Raw genomic sequence first — 16,727 nt, 5'->3', positions numbered from 1 at the left:
AGTTCTGGTGCCTCTCGCAGGGTTCTGGTGCCTCTCATAGAGTTCTGGTGCCTCTCGCAGGGTTCTGGTGCCTCTCATAGAGTTCTGGTGCCTCTCGCAGAGTTCTGGTGCCTCTCGCAGAGTTCTGGTGCCTCTCGCAGAGTTCTGGTGCCTCTCGCAGAGTTCTGGTGCCTCTCGCAGGGTTCTGGACACACGCAGACCTCTGAGCTGTTCTAGGGAAGTTCAACAGGAAGTCAGTGAGTGAAGGTTGTTGGACGGTCAGAGTTAAATCAGGTTTTAAAGAATATCAGAGCTCAGATGTTCTAATGGTGATCCATAAGAAACCTGACCAACCAGCCAGTGATGTTCTGGTTCTGATCTGGAGCCTGATGTTAAAGGAGCAGTCTGTAGATTAAAGGAACAGTCTGTAGATTAAAGGAGCAGTCTGTAGATTAAAGGAGCAGTCTTTAGATTAAAGGAGCAGTCTGTAGTTTAAAGGAACAGTCTGTAGTTTAAAGGAACAGTCTGTAGATTAAAGGTTCAGTCTGTAGTTTAAAGGAGCAGTCTGTAGATTAAAGGAACAGTCTGTAGATTAAAGGAGCAGTCTGTAGATTAAAGGAGCAGTCTTTAGATTAAAGGAGCAGTCTGTAGTTTAAAGGAACAGTCTGTAGTTTAAAGGAACAGTCTGTAGATTAAAGGTTCAGTCTGTAGATTAAAGGAGCAGTCTGTAGATTAAAGGTTCAGTCTGTAGATTAAAGGTTCAGTCTGTAGTTTAAAGGTTCAGTCTGTAGATTAAAGGTTCAGTCTGTAGATTAAAGGTTCAGTCTGTAGATTAAAGGTTCAGTCTGTAGTTTAAAGGTTCAGTCTGTAGTTTAAAGGAGCAGTCTGTAGTTTAAAGGAGCAGTCTGTAGATTAAAGGAGCAGTCTGTAGATTAAAGGAGCAGTCTGTAGATTAAAGGAGCAGTCTGTAGATTAAAGGAACAGTCTGTAGATTAAAGGTTCAGTCTGTAGATTAAAGGAGCAGTCTGTAGATTAAAGGTTCAGTCTGTAGATTAAAGGTTCAGTCTGTAGTTTAAAGGTTCAGTCTGTAGATTAAAGGTTCAGTCTGTAGATTAAAGGTTCAGTCTGTAGTTTAAAGGTTCAGTCTGTAGTTTAAAGGAGCAGTCTGTAGTTTAAAGGAGCAGTCTGTAGTTTAAAGGAGCAGTCTGTAGTTTAAAGGAGCAGTCTGTAGATTAAAGGTTCAGTCTGTAGATTAAAGGTTCAGTCTGTAGTTTAAAGGTTCAGTCTGTAGTTTAAAGGAGCAGTCTGTAGATTAAAGGAGCAGTCTGTAGTTTAAAGGAGCAGTCTGTAGTTTAGTTGAATAAATGTTAATGAGCAGAGAAAGATCCTCATTGGCTGATAAACAAACTAAATAAACAAACTCTCTTTGTTTTCATGACTGAATTAAAAACTGACCTTTAACACAATTCAGTAAGGGTGTCACGATTTAGATTTTAAATCGAAATCGACCAAAATTAAGTCACAATCTCAAACTTCGAATTAAAAGATGGAATCGTCGATGCTGAGTCCTGCACGGGTGAAACATAACGTACTGTGTCGGACACAGATGCGATCGGGTCGGACGCCTGAAGAGGCGGGTCGGGTTTTACGATTGCCATTTTCAAGGCGTCACTTATCATCAGTCATTATTAGCGACACAAATGATAAGCATTTATATTTCATATGAGCTCATTAATGCGTGCTTGCGCCCTCCCAGAACTCACATTCCCCACGCTGGCTTACTTTCACTTTTAAAAATTGCGTCCGTCCAATTTTCCTTCGGACGTCGGTATCAATTTATAGCGGGTCGGCTCGGGTGCGGAATGTAAAATAAGACCCGTGCAGGACTCCGCTCTAAGTGACCATTTTAATCCTCTAGCTAATTATCAAGCTAAATATCCAACATGCTAGTTAACATCAAAGTCTGCGGTGGAAGACGACGGTAAAATATTTACTTTCTCTAACACTGGATTTATTTATGCCTGAATTTTTAAGGTGTGGCGGCTTTTATTTTGCCGTGGCGGTGCGCCACAGTCAACTACATGCAGAGGAAACCCTGCTTACACCATTAATGTTCTGCTCCTGGACCGTGGTCGGGAAGCACAGTGGAGATGATTTCCTCCAGGGATGAAGTTTGTGTTTACCCGCGAGGTGAACCCCTTCCACGTGTTAAGCTGGTCGGGAAATAATACCAGAGAGCTTTGCTGTATCTGGAGGAGCCGTCACCTTTATTCACAGCCAGACTGCAGCCTGTACTGTACACTTTACTGCTGTCGCCACTCCTGCTGCTGCTTTGGCTTCTCCTTCTTCTCCCATTGACGCACACACACTCACACACACACCTGACGCACACACACCTGACGCACACACACCTCACACACACACCTGACGCACACACACCTCACACACACACCTCACACACACACCTGACGCACACACACCTCACACACACACCTGACGCACACACACCTCACACACACACCTGACGCACACACACCTCACACACACACCTCACACACACACCTGACGCACACACACCTCACACACACACCTGACGCACACACACCTCACACACACACCTGACGCACACACACCTGACGCACACACACCTCACACACACACCTGACGCACACACACCTGACGCACACACACCTCACACACACACCTGACCGCCCTATTCCTCCGCCACTCTTACACCAATGGCAGCTGCAGATGCAGGAGACCCATCAACAGAACTTGAACCTCCTCCTCTTTCACTGAAGTCGCTGCTGTGGAAGTATTTTGGATTTCCAGTGAGTTATGTTGACAACGTTCACATTCTCGACAAAAAAGCCACAGTTTGTAAGCTCTGCAGAAACTAGTTACTAGTTATGTTACATAATGTTGTTAATAAATACATTTGACAGTGTAGTGTGGTGCATTATGAACAGAGGTCAGATATTATATTGCAGAAAAGTAAAGTCTGAAAATGGCACAGCAGCCTGTGCTTAAAAAAAAATGTAAAAATCAAGAATCGAATCGTGACCTTAGAATCGAAAATGTAATCGAATCGAGGATTTGGAGAATCGTGACTTCACTACAATTCATACTGTTTTACTTTAAAGCTAAAAGGTGGCAGGGTCCGCCACATATAAACAGACAGTGTTGTGGGACGTTGTTGTCTTCTGTGTTGTTACCTCATTAATGTTGTAAAGAGGAAACTTTCCTCTGTGAAGCTGCAGCTTCACAGTTAAACGTGTGTTGACCTCTGAGCTGCTCGACGAACCAGCGACGTCATACTGAGACAAACTGAAACATGTCGGCTGAGCCGCAGGCCGTCCTGACAGAGCGGAGGAGGAGGAGGAGGAGGATGATGTGTAGAGTCCTGTGTGATGCTTCCTCTCGTCGTCTCTTTGTTCTCAGTCTGTTCCCCCAGAGGCGGAGCCACGTGACGTAGCGATGACATCATCAGTCAGAGCGCCGTCACTGCAGTTTAGCAACAAACGGCTGCCGAGGCGTAAAAACTGGGTCAGGGGCTGTAGTCAGGGTTACCATAGCGACCGGATCAGTAGGTCACAGAGGAGGAAGCGGTCGGCTGCTGCTGCTGCTGCTCAGGCATGCTGGGAAACGTAGTCAGCTCTTTCTGATCCTCTCAGCTCTCTGTAGACTCAGAAAGGTTTTCCATTTATTTACTCGTCAGATATGAAGGATCCCTAATTGTTAATGGATCTTCGTAATCTGAGGATGGATAACACATAGCAGAACTCTGGGTCCAGTTGGTGTTTGGTTTTGGCTCAGTTCCACATTCATGTTAAAGTTTGCGCCTCCCTGCGTCACAGCAGCAGAGTCGTCACAGGTCGTTTGAATCCAAGTGATGATGTGAACAAACGGATGTTTCAGTTCTTCAGTTTGATCAGAAGCATCAGCAGACTGTTTCACCTGCGTCTGTCCTCCCTCAGGTACTCTGCGAGGATGTGGCAGTGAGCATGCTCAGAGCGCTGATCGTTACCATGGCGATGTACAGCGCCGGCCAGGCGTGCAGCGGTCAGGACAACTGCTCCGCCCAAAGCGAGTCCAAAGACTACTGCTACTCGGCTCGCATCCGCAGCACGGTGCTGCAGGGGCTGCCGTTCGGAGGAGTGCCCACTGTGCTCGCCCTCGACTTCATGTGCTTCCTGGTGAGTCCACACACGCACGCACGCACGCACGCACGCACACACACACACACACACACACACACACACACACACACACACACAGATAGCTGGCTGTTTATGGTTCTGATCCGGCTCTGATCCAGCCGCAGTCTTTAATATCTCTGACTCATGCTGACAGGATCGACTCTGTGCTGATGTCGTTCTGTGGTCACCGTCGGTACCGACCAATCAGAGCACATTAATGTGTTCTTGTAGGACGTGATGTCACACAGATGTCAATCAAACTGGAAGTCGGATGTTTTTCCAGACATCCCTCTTTTTCCATAATCGATCGCCGTGTTTGACCTCAGCGATGACATCACCAGGCCAAGGCAGCTGCAGCAGAGCATGATGGGAAACTGTAGAACTGTATTATTTTTCGAGATTCTTTATTGTTTGTTGACATTTTATTATGAAACTTGGATCTTTCCAAACAGGAAGTGGTTGTTGGAGCCTGTGCAGTGCATTGTGGGGCTTCAGTGGAGTCTGTAGACGTCTCAGTTTATTGAGTTAGTCTCTTGTGTGTGGCGTTGAAGGGAACAGGGTGCATTGTGGGACCTGCTGAGTGAGAACGTTCTGTCCCTGCTGTGATGTTCACTGACTGTTGGAAAAATCGATACTGCAGCTTCATGGTTCGACCCACATACTGAAGTTCAACAACAACAACATGATGACATCACCACACAACAGTCAGCGACCTTTGACCTGAGCAGACGTCTAACAGGAAGTCCTCTGTGTTCTTCTTCAGGTGCTGCTCTTCGTCTTCTCCATTCTACGGAAGGTGGCGTGGGACTATGGCCGCCTGGCGCTGGTCACCGACGCTGACAGGTAAACACACCTGCCTGCTCTCATATCATCATCAGTGATGTCATGCAGGTGGGGGGCGGGGCCCGTCTGAGGTGTGCTCTGATTGGCAGACAGACGGAGGATGAGCTGGCGGCGATGACGCTGCTCTGTCTCACAGCGTCTGTTGATTCTCTTTCTGTTTCTTCCTGAAGGCTGAAGAAGCGTTTCAGCGACCTGGAGGAGCGTGAATAGTATGTTGCTGCTTCCTCCATGTTTGTTCTGTCCGCTAACTTCCTCCTCCTCCGGTTTCATTAACAGGGTTCTGCTCTCTCATTGGTGCACTAACACAACTTCTTCTTCTTCATCGTTCAGTTTGTGTGTTTGTACTGGAGTCCTAACAACAAGTGAGGTTAATGGTGCCGTGACGACCCCACAGACCACCAGCACTGACGGGAGTGTGTGTGTGTGTGGGTGTGTGTGTGTGTGTGTGTGTGTGTGTGTGTGTGTGTGTGTGTGTGTGTGTGTGTGTGTGTGGGTTTAAAGCGTGCCACTCACTGTTGGCTAATGTGATGCTAACAGATGCGATGCTAACACTGCTCCACACTTCTCTTCATGTTTTAACGTTAACTCAGCCGAAGACGAGACAGAGATAACTATGAGCCGGTCAAAAGGTAACAGGATGTGTGTGTGTAGCTCGGTGTGACGTAAACCCTGTGACGTGCTAGCTAGCTTGTTAGCTAACGCCACACGAGGCCCGACACATTGTCGGCTAGCACGCTCACATCTGGAAACGCCTCGGTCAGGTTGGTTCAGACGTTTTCAGATCAGAGTTCAGAAGGTTGATGCAGGTGAAATATTGTACTTCCTGTTAGCGCCCTCTGTGTCTGTGCTGAGTGTTGTGTAAATCAAAGTGTCAAAGGAAGTAACCTCAGAGGTCCAATCAGCTTTCAGAGGTCAGAGTGGCTACATGCTAACAGCTAACAGTCAGCTGACTCCTTCCTGTGTGTCCACAGCGTCGCCTCAGCGATGCACTCAGAGACGCCCGACCGCTACGAACGCCTCACCTCCGTCTCCAGCTCCGTCGACTTCGACCAGCGAGACAACGTAAGGCCACCTTCATCATCTTCATCATCATCTTCATCATCATCATTATCACCTTGGCTGTCTTCTTCTCCTGCCCATCCACTCAGACCCACGTGTGTGTGTGTGTGTGTGTGTGTGTGTGTGTGTGTGTGTGTGTGTGTGTGTGTGTGTGTTGCTGATGTTTTGTGTGTTTCACTGCAGGGCTTCTGCTCGTGGTTGACGGCCATCTTCAGAATAAAGTGAGTATGTGTGATCTTAATTGAGGCGCTTTGCATCAGAACAACAGAACTGGTCTTCACGGGTCAGAGTCTGAAGTGATGTTGACAACACAATCTTTAATCTCTAAATGCTGCAGTCAAACAATGTAAATGATCAGAGAATGATTTGGGCTTCTCTCTATTTTAACATTACTGTAGCTTTAGTGTTTAAGCGTAGAATGTGTCCACATGTGTCCTGCAGCCACACTGAATCATTAATGCACCGACACAACAGTCGTCACCGCGACACGTCGTCGTGGTCGACAGGGAAGCGAGCCACATTAACACCACATTGATCCGTGGACCGGACCACCACACGTACAGCGCCACTGACAGGCTGTTGATGGACAGAATGTGCATTTAAACATAGTCAGCGTTGCTCAGAACACGAAGTGCGGACCACTGTGTTGTGTTCAGGTCTGGTTGGACTATAAGTTAATCTCCATGTGTGTTTTTATCCGGAGTGTTTGATCCAGTCAGAACTTGACTGACCCATCCTCCTCCTCCTCCTCCTCCTCCTGCAGGGATGAAGAGATCAGGGAGAAGTGTGGCGAGGACGCCGTCCACTATCTGTCCTTCCAGCGTCACATCATCGGCCTGCTGGTCGTCGTCGGCGTCCTCTCAGTCGGCATCGTTCTGCCCGTCAACTTCTCCGGAGACCTGCTGGGTGAGAACAACATGCAATCAGAGCCGTCAAACCCAAACTTTATTCTGCTGGTCTTTAATAACATGGACCTCTTCACACCTGTGGATGAACTACTGTAAAGACAGAAGTGACACTGTCCAGTGTATCAAGATAAATGTGACTCTGATTGGTGCGTTTTAACCACAAATCATTAAAGTTTCTGCTGCTACAAGCTACAAGCTAGTAATAGCTAACACAGATTAGGGTAAAACTGAGCAGCTAGCTAAACTTCAAACAAATATCCAACTCGTGTTCTTCTTTCAGACGGACCATCGATGCTAAAAATAAAATTAACAAAAAGAAAACACAAGATCTGTTTGTAAGTTTCCCTCAGAAACTGAAGTTAGCACTATTGGCCTGTAGCTAGCTACTTTAGCGTGAATGCTAGTGAATTCTGTTGACTGTCCAACATTGTTAATACAACATTATGAATGAAATCATTGTTTATCATACTTTTAGTTAAATTTCACCAGATGTCCTTCTTTGTCCTGGTTATCAGTTAGCTAATGCTAATGCTAATGCTAACGGTTGTGTGTTTGTTCAGATTTCCTTGTCAGACTTGTGTTGAGTGACTGTCAGACTCGTTAACACTGGTGATGTGTTGAACTTGGAGACACGTTGATGTTCACAGTGTGATTGTAACTGCAGCTGCTGACTCACAACGTTCTCACCTTGTGTCTGGTTGAATTTAGTCAGAATTATCAGTAAAGACGCTTTCCTAATCCCCGGAGCGCCCGGACCTCCTTCTAAAGAAGGTAACAGCAGTCTGAGCGGAGCTGTAGGACGTCTGTAGGACGTCTGTAGGTCTGTGTTTGCTGTCTGATGGTAGACGTGTAGATCCTGGATCTGATCTGCGGTGGAAGGAGTGTTTTTACCTGCAGTTAAAGTTTGACTGGACTGAAGGAACAGAAGCTTCAGAGGACAACGAGGGTCGACACAGGACCGGCTGGTTCTCTTTAGATTTATGTTTTTGTGTCGACTGCTGAGCCGGTTTCAGGTCATAAGCCAGGCTGTAGGTGGCAGACCTGATGATGTCATCTCGTCACTCAGTGCACCTCCATTAATTCACATTTTAAACTTTCCTGAAATAATTTCTGACTTCATCAACCAGCAGATTATAAAACAGATTATTACAACATTACCAGGTATATTTAAAGAATGTAATCATTTGAAGAAGAAGAAGAAGATATTTATATCAAAGTCTCAGAGTCGTTCTGTAGTGAATGTGTTGGCTGTTGTGACTCCGTCTGTAGCAGCAGCTTGTTCACAGAATCCAAACTGATGCTTTTCTGATGCCACGAGTTTAAAATGATACGGCATCGAACCCTCAACCCGACCAAGCAGAATCATCCACAGGTCCAGAGGAGCCGGAGTGTTTTCAGGGTGATTTGTTCATCTGACCTTCATCAGGAAGGTTTGATGAACATGATATGTAATAAATCTGATGAGTAGCTCTCCAGGTAAAGTTCGCGCCTCCTGCAGCTGCTGAGGTCGAGGTTCAGGGTCTGAATCCTCGCTGTAGATTTTGCTGCATGATGTAAAATTTGGCATCATGAAAATTTTAATTTTGAACCACAAGAAGTTCTTAAACGTCTGTGACTGAAGTTGAAAAGACGTCTAACATCACAGTTTAGAGACTGTCTTGTGGATGATTCTGCTCGGTGTTACATGTGTTCTGTTCAGTGATGTCATCAGTACCAGCCTGTCCGTCTACATGAAGACGGTTGTGTTTGTGTGTCTTGTCTTGCCGTGGCATCGTTACAGACTGAGTGTAGCTGTTAACATTCAGAGCTGTGAGCTGATTTCTGTTGTTTCTCTTCAACAGTGAAGTGAAACAACAGGAACGTGGACGCTGCTGTCGGCAGGTCGAGGACTTGTTCGCTGATGATTGAATCTTTTTGTTACAGAAAACAACGCCTACAGCTTCGGACGCACCACGATAGCCAACCTGAAGTCTGGGTGAGTCCACCGCCACACAAGGTCCGGTCCAGTCCGGTCCGGTCCAGTCCGGTCCGGTTTGGTCTGGTCCGGTCCGGTCTGCCCTGATAGTGTGAAGAGACGATCAGTGGAAGCGACTCACGGTTTAATGTTAATGAGACGTTTGTGTTGAACAATATGTGCCACAGAGACCAGAACAGTGTAGAACAGTTGGGCATCATCTTTACTGAGCTCCTCCGGTCCTGGAACACCGACGGACTGCTGTTCTGGCCAGTTGGGGGTTTTGGGTCAGAGCCGACCCGTCCTCAGTCTCCATCCGCTCAGATATTTAGTCACTCAGAAGACAAAACCTCTGCATCATTGTAATCTTTACAATATTAATGAGGTTATAACACAAACCGTCTCCATCAGTGAGTATAAATAATGTATATATCATAAATAAACCAGCTGTTCTCAGAGGAAACACTGTCTGAAGATGGAGAGGTGGCAGGGTCCGCCACATATAAACAGTTAAACGGTATAAATTGTCATTTAAAGACCTGCAATATCTGAAAACTAGTGATTTACAAACACGGACATGTTGTATTTATTGTTTTCAGCTCGTGTTAAGCTTCACTGAACCTCCTCCACATGTTTCAGATCAGCTCCACACGTGCGTCTGGGATGTGGTTAGCCTAGCTTAGCATAAAAATAAATCTGATGTTGTCTGTGGTCTGTTCAGGACGAACCTGCTGTGGCTGCACACGTCGTTTGCCTTCATGTATCTGCTGCTGACCGTCTACAGCATGAGGAGACACACGTCCAAGATGCACTACAAGGAGGACGACCTGGTAGGAGAGCCTTCGTCCACACAGCGTTTGTTCCTGTCCTCCTCTGTTAGCGTCTGCGTCAGGCGGCGCCCGGAGAAAAGGCCCAGCGTCTTCTCTCCGGGCGCCGCCAGCTGAAAGTCTCTGGTGATGTCACCGCGTCCTCGGTGATGAGAGTCACTGTATGTTTGTCTCCTGTGGATGATGTCATCACCCCGACCCTCCTCCTCTGATGTCAGATACAAAAGATTGTGTTGTCACAGAAACGAGACGCAGTTTTAAACCAGGACCGCTGTGTTTGTGTTCTAATCCCAGTTTGGTGTCTTGCAGGTGAAGCGCACTCTGTTCATTAACGGCATCTCTAAATACGCCGAGGAGACTCAGATCAAACAGCACTTTGAGTAAGTTCACTGCTCTTCTTCTTCTTCTTCTTCTTCTTCTTCTTCTTCTCATTTTTACCCAAAATGTCTTTTAGTCCTATTCTGTGACGTCTTGGTATTTCACTGGGAAATGTTCTGGCCTCAGCTCAGGACACACCTCTTCACCGTGACGCTGCACCTGGAGCTCCTTTTGCTCTCTGCCTTGTTCATGTTTGTGTTACGTGTCATCAGCTGAGCAGAGGATTGTGGGTCAGAACAGTCCACAACATGAGGCGGGATGTAGTCGGTCATGTAGAACCTGAACCTCCGTCTGGTTTAATGAACAGTATCGTAGTCTCGGTTAGATTTAAGAAAACAGTACCACGTGTTTTTCTGATGCGAATTCTGGGAAATCAGAATGTGTCCAGTGTTTGATATCCAGCTGCTGTTTCCACTTCACATTTGGACTAAAATATGTTAACTGGACGTCTACAGACAGACAGACTCTGAGGTTCAACATCTGAACCAGTCTTACTGCCTGAAACTTCACTTATGAAATAATTGTCTTTTAGATATTATTCAGTTTTTCACAATAACACGAACGCTGCAAAGGAATCAGGTTCAAACTGTCGTTAACTCTTAAAAACTACAGCAATGTTTCTGGTTTGTGTTTATTCTTCAGGCAGGCTTACGAGAACTGCACCGTGCTCGAGGCTCGAATCTGCTACAACGTGGCCAAACTGATGTCTCTGAACGCCGAGAGGTGAGACAGACGGACGCTCAGGGCCCAGTGCATGCTGGGATACGCATCAGCTGTGGGTTTTTCTTTAATAGGATGTGTTGCTTCTCCACGTTTGAACAACCAGACCTGCTCTGTGTTTGTGTCTGTCAGGAAGAAGACGGAGCGCAGTAAGAAGTTCTTCACTGACCTGATGGCGAAGGAACACGTCCCCACCATGATCAACCCCAAACCCTGTGGACACCTCTGCTGCTGCGCCATCACCGGCTGCGAGGAGGTGACGCTAACACTGACGCTAGCACTAACGTTGATGCTAACACTCTGTTTACAGACAATGTAGCTTCACACAAGCACCATGTGATTTACACACTCTGCTCTGATTGGAGATTATACTTCTTGACTGGTGCACAATCAGTGATGTATGTTTATACATGGCCTGAATGGATGAGTGGGTTTGGGGTTAGCATGTTAGCTTGTTAGCAGTGATTTAGCAGCGTACGTCTGTCCTGCAGGAGGAGGCGGTCAGCTACTACACCAAGAGGGAGGCCAAGCTGAAGGAGGAGTACAGGAAGGAGAAGGAGAAGGTCCACACTAAACCGCTGGGCATGGCCTTTGTCACCTTCCAAAATGAGGCCATGACTGCTATGTGAGCCACCACCTGACCCCGCCCCTTATCTGACCCCGCCCTGTATCTGACCCCGCCCCGTATCTGACCCCGCCCCGTATCTGACCCCGGCCCTGCTGTTCACCTCTCCCAACAACAGTCACACAATAATTGGTTCATTTGTCTTTGTGTTTGTTTCACATTCCTCTGACTCCTCCTCTTCTCTCTCTGGCCCCGCCCCATCCCACTGACTCCACCCCTTATGTTTTCACAGTATTTTGAAGGACTTCAACGCTTGTCAGGTTCAGGGCTGTCGGTGTCGTCAGGAGCCACAGTCCTCTCAGTTCAGCGAGGCTCTTCACGTTCACAGCTGGAGTGTTTCGTACGCACCCGACCCGCAGAACGTCCGCTGGTACGTCCACAAGCTCCGCCCGCCTCACACCACACCAAGCCACAAAACCAATGCACCCATCACCCTCTGCTCATGCGTGTGGTTTCTTCCTGCAGGGAACACCTGTCGCTGGGCGGCATCTGCTGGTGGATCCGCTGCTTCATCATCAACTGCATCCTCTTCCTTCTGCTCTTCTTCCTCACCACGCCGGCCATCATCATCTCCACCATGGACAAGTTCAACGTCACCAAGCCCGTCGAGTATCTCAATGTAAGAATGGATCCAGATGGAGCCGCTCGGTATGCTGTTGGTTGTGCTCCGACTGTCTGCTGAGTGTCTGTGTGTGTCGGTTCTTTCAACAGAACCCAATCGTCACCCAGTTCTTCCCCACTCTGCTGCTCTGGGCCTTCTCTGCTCTGCTGCCCACCATCGTCTACTACTCTGCCTTCTTCGAGGCTCATTGGACCAGGTAGCACCGCTGTTCACGCCTCAGCCCCTCTCCATCAGTACTGCAGTATCAATACTAGCGCACAAGTGTTTTTATTTGAGTGCTGTGGGCTGAATTCACCTGTATTTGATTAAGTATGTCTCGGTGTGTCCGCAGGTCTGGAGAAAACAGGACGACGATGCATAAATGTTACACCTTCCTGATCTTCATGGTTCTGCTGCTGCCATCTCTCGGACTCAGCAGGTAATGAGAAGTGCTCGCTGTAAGAATCCGTCCCTGATTGACCTTTGACCTCTGCTGTCCTCAGTAACACACCGTCTCTCTCTGGTTTCCCAGTCTGGACGTTTTCTTCCGCTGGCTCTTTGATAAGAAGTTCCTGGCTGATGCCAAAGTCAGATTTGAGTAAGTCGTCCTGTCAACCGTCTGTCAGATGATTTCCATCATGTAACAGACGATTAAATCTAAAATACAAATCGAGTTTTCGTTTTAAATGACCAATATATTTTCAAAGCAGAGCTCAGATACAGACTTTAAGTCCCTGTCTTCTGTGTCGTGTCTCTTCAGGTGCGTCTTCCTGCCGGATAACGGAGCGTTCTTCGTCAACTACGTCATCGCCTCTGCGTTCATCGGGAACGCCATGGACCTGCTGAGGATCCCCGGTCTGCTCATGTACATGATCCGGCTGTGCCTGGCTCGCTCCGCTGCTGACCGCCGCAACGTCAAGAGGGTGAGAACGCTGACTGACACTGACCGAGAGGACGGACGCTGACCGACACTGACCGAGAGGACCGACACTGACCGAGAGGACGGACGCTGACTGACACTGACCGACACTGACCGACACTGACCGAGAGGACGGACGCTGACTGACACTGACCGAGAGGACGGACGCTGACCGACACTGACCGAGAGGACCGACACTGACCGACACTGACCGAGAGGACGGACGCTGACTGACACTGACCGAGAGGACGGACGCTGACCGACACTGACCGAGAGGACCGACACTGACCGACACTGACCGAGAGGACGGGACGCTGACTGACACTGACCGAGAGGACCGACACTGACCGACACTGACCGAGAGGACGGACGCTGACCGAGAGGACCGACACTGACAGACACTGACCGAGAGGACGGACGCTGACTGACACTGACCGAGAGGACCGACACTGACCGACACTGACCGAGAGGACGGACGCTGACTGACACTGACCGAGAGGACGTACGCTGACCGAGAGGACGGACGCTGACTGAGAGGACCGACACTGACAGACACTGACCGAGAGGACGGACGCTGACCGACACTGACCGAGAGGACGGACGCTGACTGACACTGACCGAGAGGACCGACACTGACCGACACTGACCGAGAGGACGGACGCTGACTGACACTGACCGAGAGGACCGACACTGACCGACACTGCCCGAGAGGACGGACGCTGACTGACACTGACCGAGAGGACGTACGCTGACCGAGAGGACCGACACTGACAGACACTGACCGAGAGGACGGACGCTGACTGACACTGACCGAGAGGACCGACACTGACCGACACTGCCCGAGAGGACGGACGCTGACTGACACTGACCGAGAGGACGGACGCTGACTGAGAGGACCGACACTGACAGACACTGACCGAGAGGACGGACGCTGACAGACACTGACCGAGAGGACGGACGCTGACTGACACTGACCGAGAGGACCGACACTGACCGACACTGACCGAGAGGACGGACGCTGACTGACACTGACCGAGAGGACGGACGCTGACCGAGAGGACGGACGCTGACTGAGAGGACCGACACTGACAGACACTGACCGAGAGGACGGACGCTGACCGACACTGACCGAGAGGACGGACGCTGACTGACACTGACCGAGAGGACCGACACTGACCGACACTGACCGAGAGGACGGACGCTGACTGACACTGACCGAGAGGACCGACACTGACCGACACTGACCGAGAGGACGGACGCTGACTGACACTGACCGAGAGGACGGACGCTGACTGACACTGACCGAGAGGACCGACGCTGACCGACACTGACCGAGAGGACCGACACTGACTGACACTGACCGACACTGACCGAGAGGACCGACACTGACCGACACTGACCGAGAGGACGGACGCTGACTGACACTGACCGAGAGGACCGACACTGACTGACACTGACCGAGAGGACGGACGCTGACTGACACTGACCGAGAGGACCGACACTGACCGACACTGCCCGAGAGGACGGACGCTGACTGACACTGACCGACACTGACCGACAAAAATCAAACAGACTTGACTGTGGTTGACACCGGTCCTGGTGAACACCTTTGGAGTCCATTATTGTCTCGACGTGGACACCTGGATCTGAGCCCAGCTGTCCCCTCTGCTTGTGTCCTGTCTAACATGTGGTCTCGTGTCCCTGCAGCACCAGGCCTATGAGTTTCAGTTCGGGGCAGCGTACGCCTGGATGATGAACGTTTTCACGGTGGTGATGGCCTACAGTATCACCTGTCCCATCATCGTCCCCTTCGGTCAGTCTCAACCACACAACTGTCAACAGTTTTCATTGGGGGGGGGGCCTCTGAACCTCCAGGGGGTCCTGGGTCCCCCAAAAGAGGGTTTTGTGCATTTTACAGTAAAATGTATGATTCTGGGATGTATCCTCCCTTTGCTGCGTGTCTCTCCCTCTCTCTCTCTCTCTCCCTGCTTCCTGTCACCCTCTTCAGCTGTAAAGCCATAAAAAGGCCAAAAAATACTTAAAAAATAAAAAAAGTATCATTCTGGTGCAAAACCAGGAGGATCCGATCCGTTCAGCCGCCTGTGTGACGCCCTGCCTCACCTGTCCCCCTGCAGGTCTCATGTACATGCTGCTGAAACACCTGGTGGACCGGTACAACATGTACTACGCCTACCTGCCCTCCAAACTGGACAAGAAGATCCACTCGGGAGCCGTCACCCAGGTGGTGGCGGCGCCCATCCTCTGCCTCTTCTGGCTGCTCTTCTTCTCCACCGTACGCACAGGTAAGCCCCGCCCCCTGCTGGACAAACCACCTTTCCTGCTCGAGTCCTAATCGAGTGCGTCGAGACGCGTCTGGTTCAAGTCCAGAACGCTGCGTTTGAGTGACTCGGTGGCTTTGACTTGTTGTTGTGGAATGCTAACTGATGCTAACTGATGCTACCTGCTGCTGTGTTGTCAGGCTTTGAGACGCCGACCTCCATGTTCACTCTGGTGGTTCTGGTCGTCACCATCGTGGTCTGTCTGTCTCACGTTTGCTTCGGACACTTCAAGTACCTCAGCGCTCACAACTACAAGGTACAGCCCTGTTTGATTAAATGCTCTATGAAACGTTGATGTTGGCGATCAGAACCGCGTCTGACTCCCCGTCTCTGTCTCAGATCGACACCAAGGAGAACGACGTGGACGCCGTCGAGAACGGACGTCCATCGCGTCCCTCGTCCTCGCCCACCACCAAGTCTCAGGTGACTGGCTGTAACTCAAGAACTCTGGTTCTTAAGTGTATTGGCTGTGTCGCATTAGCTCACCTGTGTGTTGTGGTTCTGTGTCCAGCAGCAGCAGCAGCAGCAGCAGCAGCAGCAGATGTATATCGCCCAGGTGCTCCAGGACCCAAACTCGGACGAGCCGGGCGGTGGCAGCGGCGAGGAGGACCGAGGGTCGTCCCAGGACGAGGAGATGTTGAACGGAGGGAACAGCATCAATGAGGCGGATTTTCAGTCAGGGGAGGACAGTCTGATCGCCAACGAGGTCCACCAGTAGCTGGGGGTGGAGCTCGAGGCAGGGGGCGGAGCTAGCTGAGGGTCCATACCCACACTCAACAGTTACACAATAAAGCTGACTGGAGAATCACAACACATACGAACACACGTACAGATACTGACACAGTTAGCTCCACCCCCTCCCAGCTCGGAAGACTTGACCCTGACCTTAGACGCCGGCGCCGGGTCGCCAACATCCAGTCCTGCACGTCTGTGGAAACTGGACATCAGACTGTGTCCACAGGAAGCCACTGTACATAACCACAAAGCCAAAAGTTTTCTTTTTGTTCTTTTTCTTTTTCTCGGGGTGGGGGCGGGGTTTAAAATTCGTGCCTGGGCTGGATTCCGTTCGTTCGCACACGTGTCTTGACTCCCGATCCCCCCGCGGGTCGCCGGTACTCGACCCGTCGAGGGGTCGAAGCTGATGCTGATGCTCTCTTTTTCTTTGGCCAGGTGCACTGCTCCAAACGAACGCCAGCCGTTGCCGCCATCCTCCGACATCGGAGTGCTAAATAAGTCGCCAACCGCCAGCTCTCGTAATGGTAGAAGCCTCGCTTACGCAGACGCGTCGCAGTCTCCCTTCTCTGTTCGCCGTCCTCTTTCTTTCTCTCTGTGGAAACTGTGGCTCGTGGATTTTGCCGACATTTTTAACACATCAT

General features: G+C 49.7%; 1 protein-coding gene across 3 annotated transcripts in view; it reads left to right on the top strand.

Annotated features, from left to right (window-relative positions):
• The window catches only part of LOC115581728 (CSC1-like protein 2), a 24,134-nt gene extending 7,775 nt beyond the window's left edge, over positions 1-16,359 (top strand). The window contains exons 2-24 of one of the 3 annotated variants that reach the window (XM_030417051.1): positions 3,957-4,175; positions 4,942-5,021; positions 5,192-5,230; positions 5,993-6,083; positions 6,264-6,301; positions 6,844-6,986; positions 8,912-8,963; positions 9,664-9,772; positions 10,079-10,149; positions 10,790-10,870; positions 11,000-11,123; positions 11,359-11,492; positions 11,725-11,862; positions 11,958-12,111; positions 12,204-12,310; positions 12,446-12,532; positions 12,626-12,691; positions 12,854-13,016; positions 14,720-14,825; positions 15,148-15,315; positions 15,492-15,607; positions 15,691-15,774; positions 15,866-16,359. In XM_030417051.1, the coding sequence (XP_030272911.1) occupies positions 3,984-4,175; positions 4,942-5,021; positions 5,192-5,230; positions 5,993-6,083; positions 6,264-6,301; positions 6,844-6,986; positions 8,912-8,963; positions 9,664-9,772; positions 10,079-10,149; positions 10,790-10,870; positions 11,000-11,123; positions 11,359-11,492; positions 11,725-11,862; positions 11,958-12,111; positions 12,204-12,310; positions 12,446-12,532; positions 12,626-12,691; positions 12,854-13,016; positions 14,720-14,825; positions 15,148-15,315; positions 15,492-15,607; positions 15,691-15,774; positions 15,866-16,069 (2,547 nt within the window). In that variant the 5' untranslated portion in view covers positions 3,957-3,983 and the 3' untranslated portion in view covers positions 16,070-16,359. Of the gene's footprint in view, positions 1-3,956; positions 4,176-4,941; positions 5,022-5,191; positions 5,231-5,992; positions 6,084-6,263; positions 6,302-6,843; positions 6,987-8,911; positions 8,964-9,663; positions 9,773-10,078; positions 10,150-10,789; positions 10,871-10,999; positions 11,124-11,358; positions 11,493-11,724; positions 11,863-11,957; positions 12,112-12,203; positions 12,311-12,445; positions 12,533-12,625; positions 12,692-12,853; positions 13,017-14,719; positions 14,826-15,147; positions 15,316-15,491; positions 15,608-15,690; positions 15,775-15,862 lie in introns of all 3 variants that reach the window. The other 2 variants (XM_030417042.1, XM_030417058.1) reach the window with 2 other exon arrangements.
• The last annotated feature ends 368 nt before the right edge of the window (positions 16,360-16,727 follow it).

The sequence above is a fragment of the Sparus aurata genome, chromosome 1 (assembly GCF_900880675.1).
Source record: "Sparus aurata chromosome 1, fSpaAur1.1, whole genome shotgun sequence".
In the NCBI taxonomy this organism is placed as follows: Eukaryota; Metazoa; Chordata; class Actinopteri; order Spariformes; family Sparidae; genus Sparus; species Sparus aurata.
The sequence above is the reverse complement of the archived record's forward strand: the minus strand, read 5'-3'. Positions and strand labels throughout refer to the sequence as shown.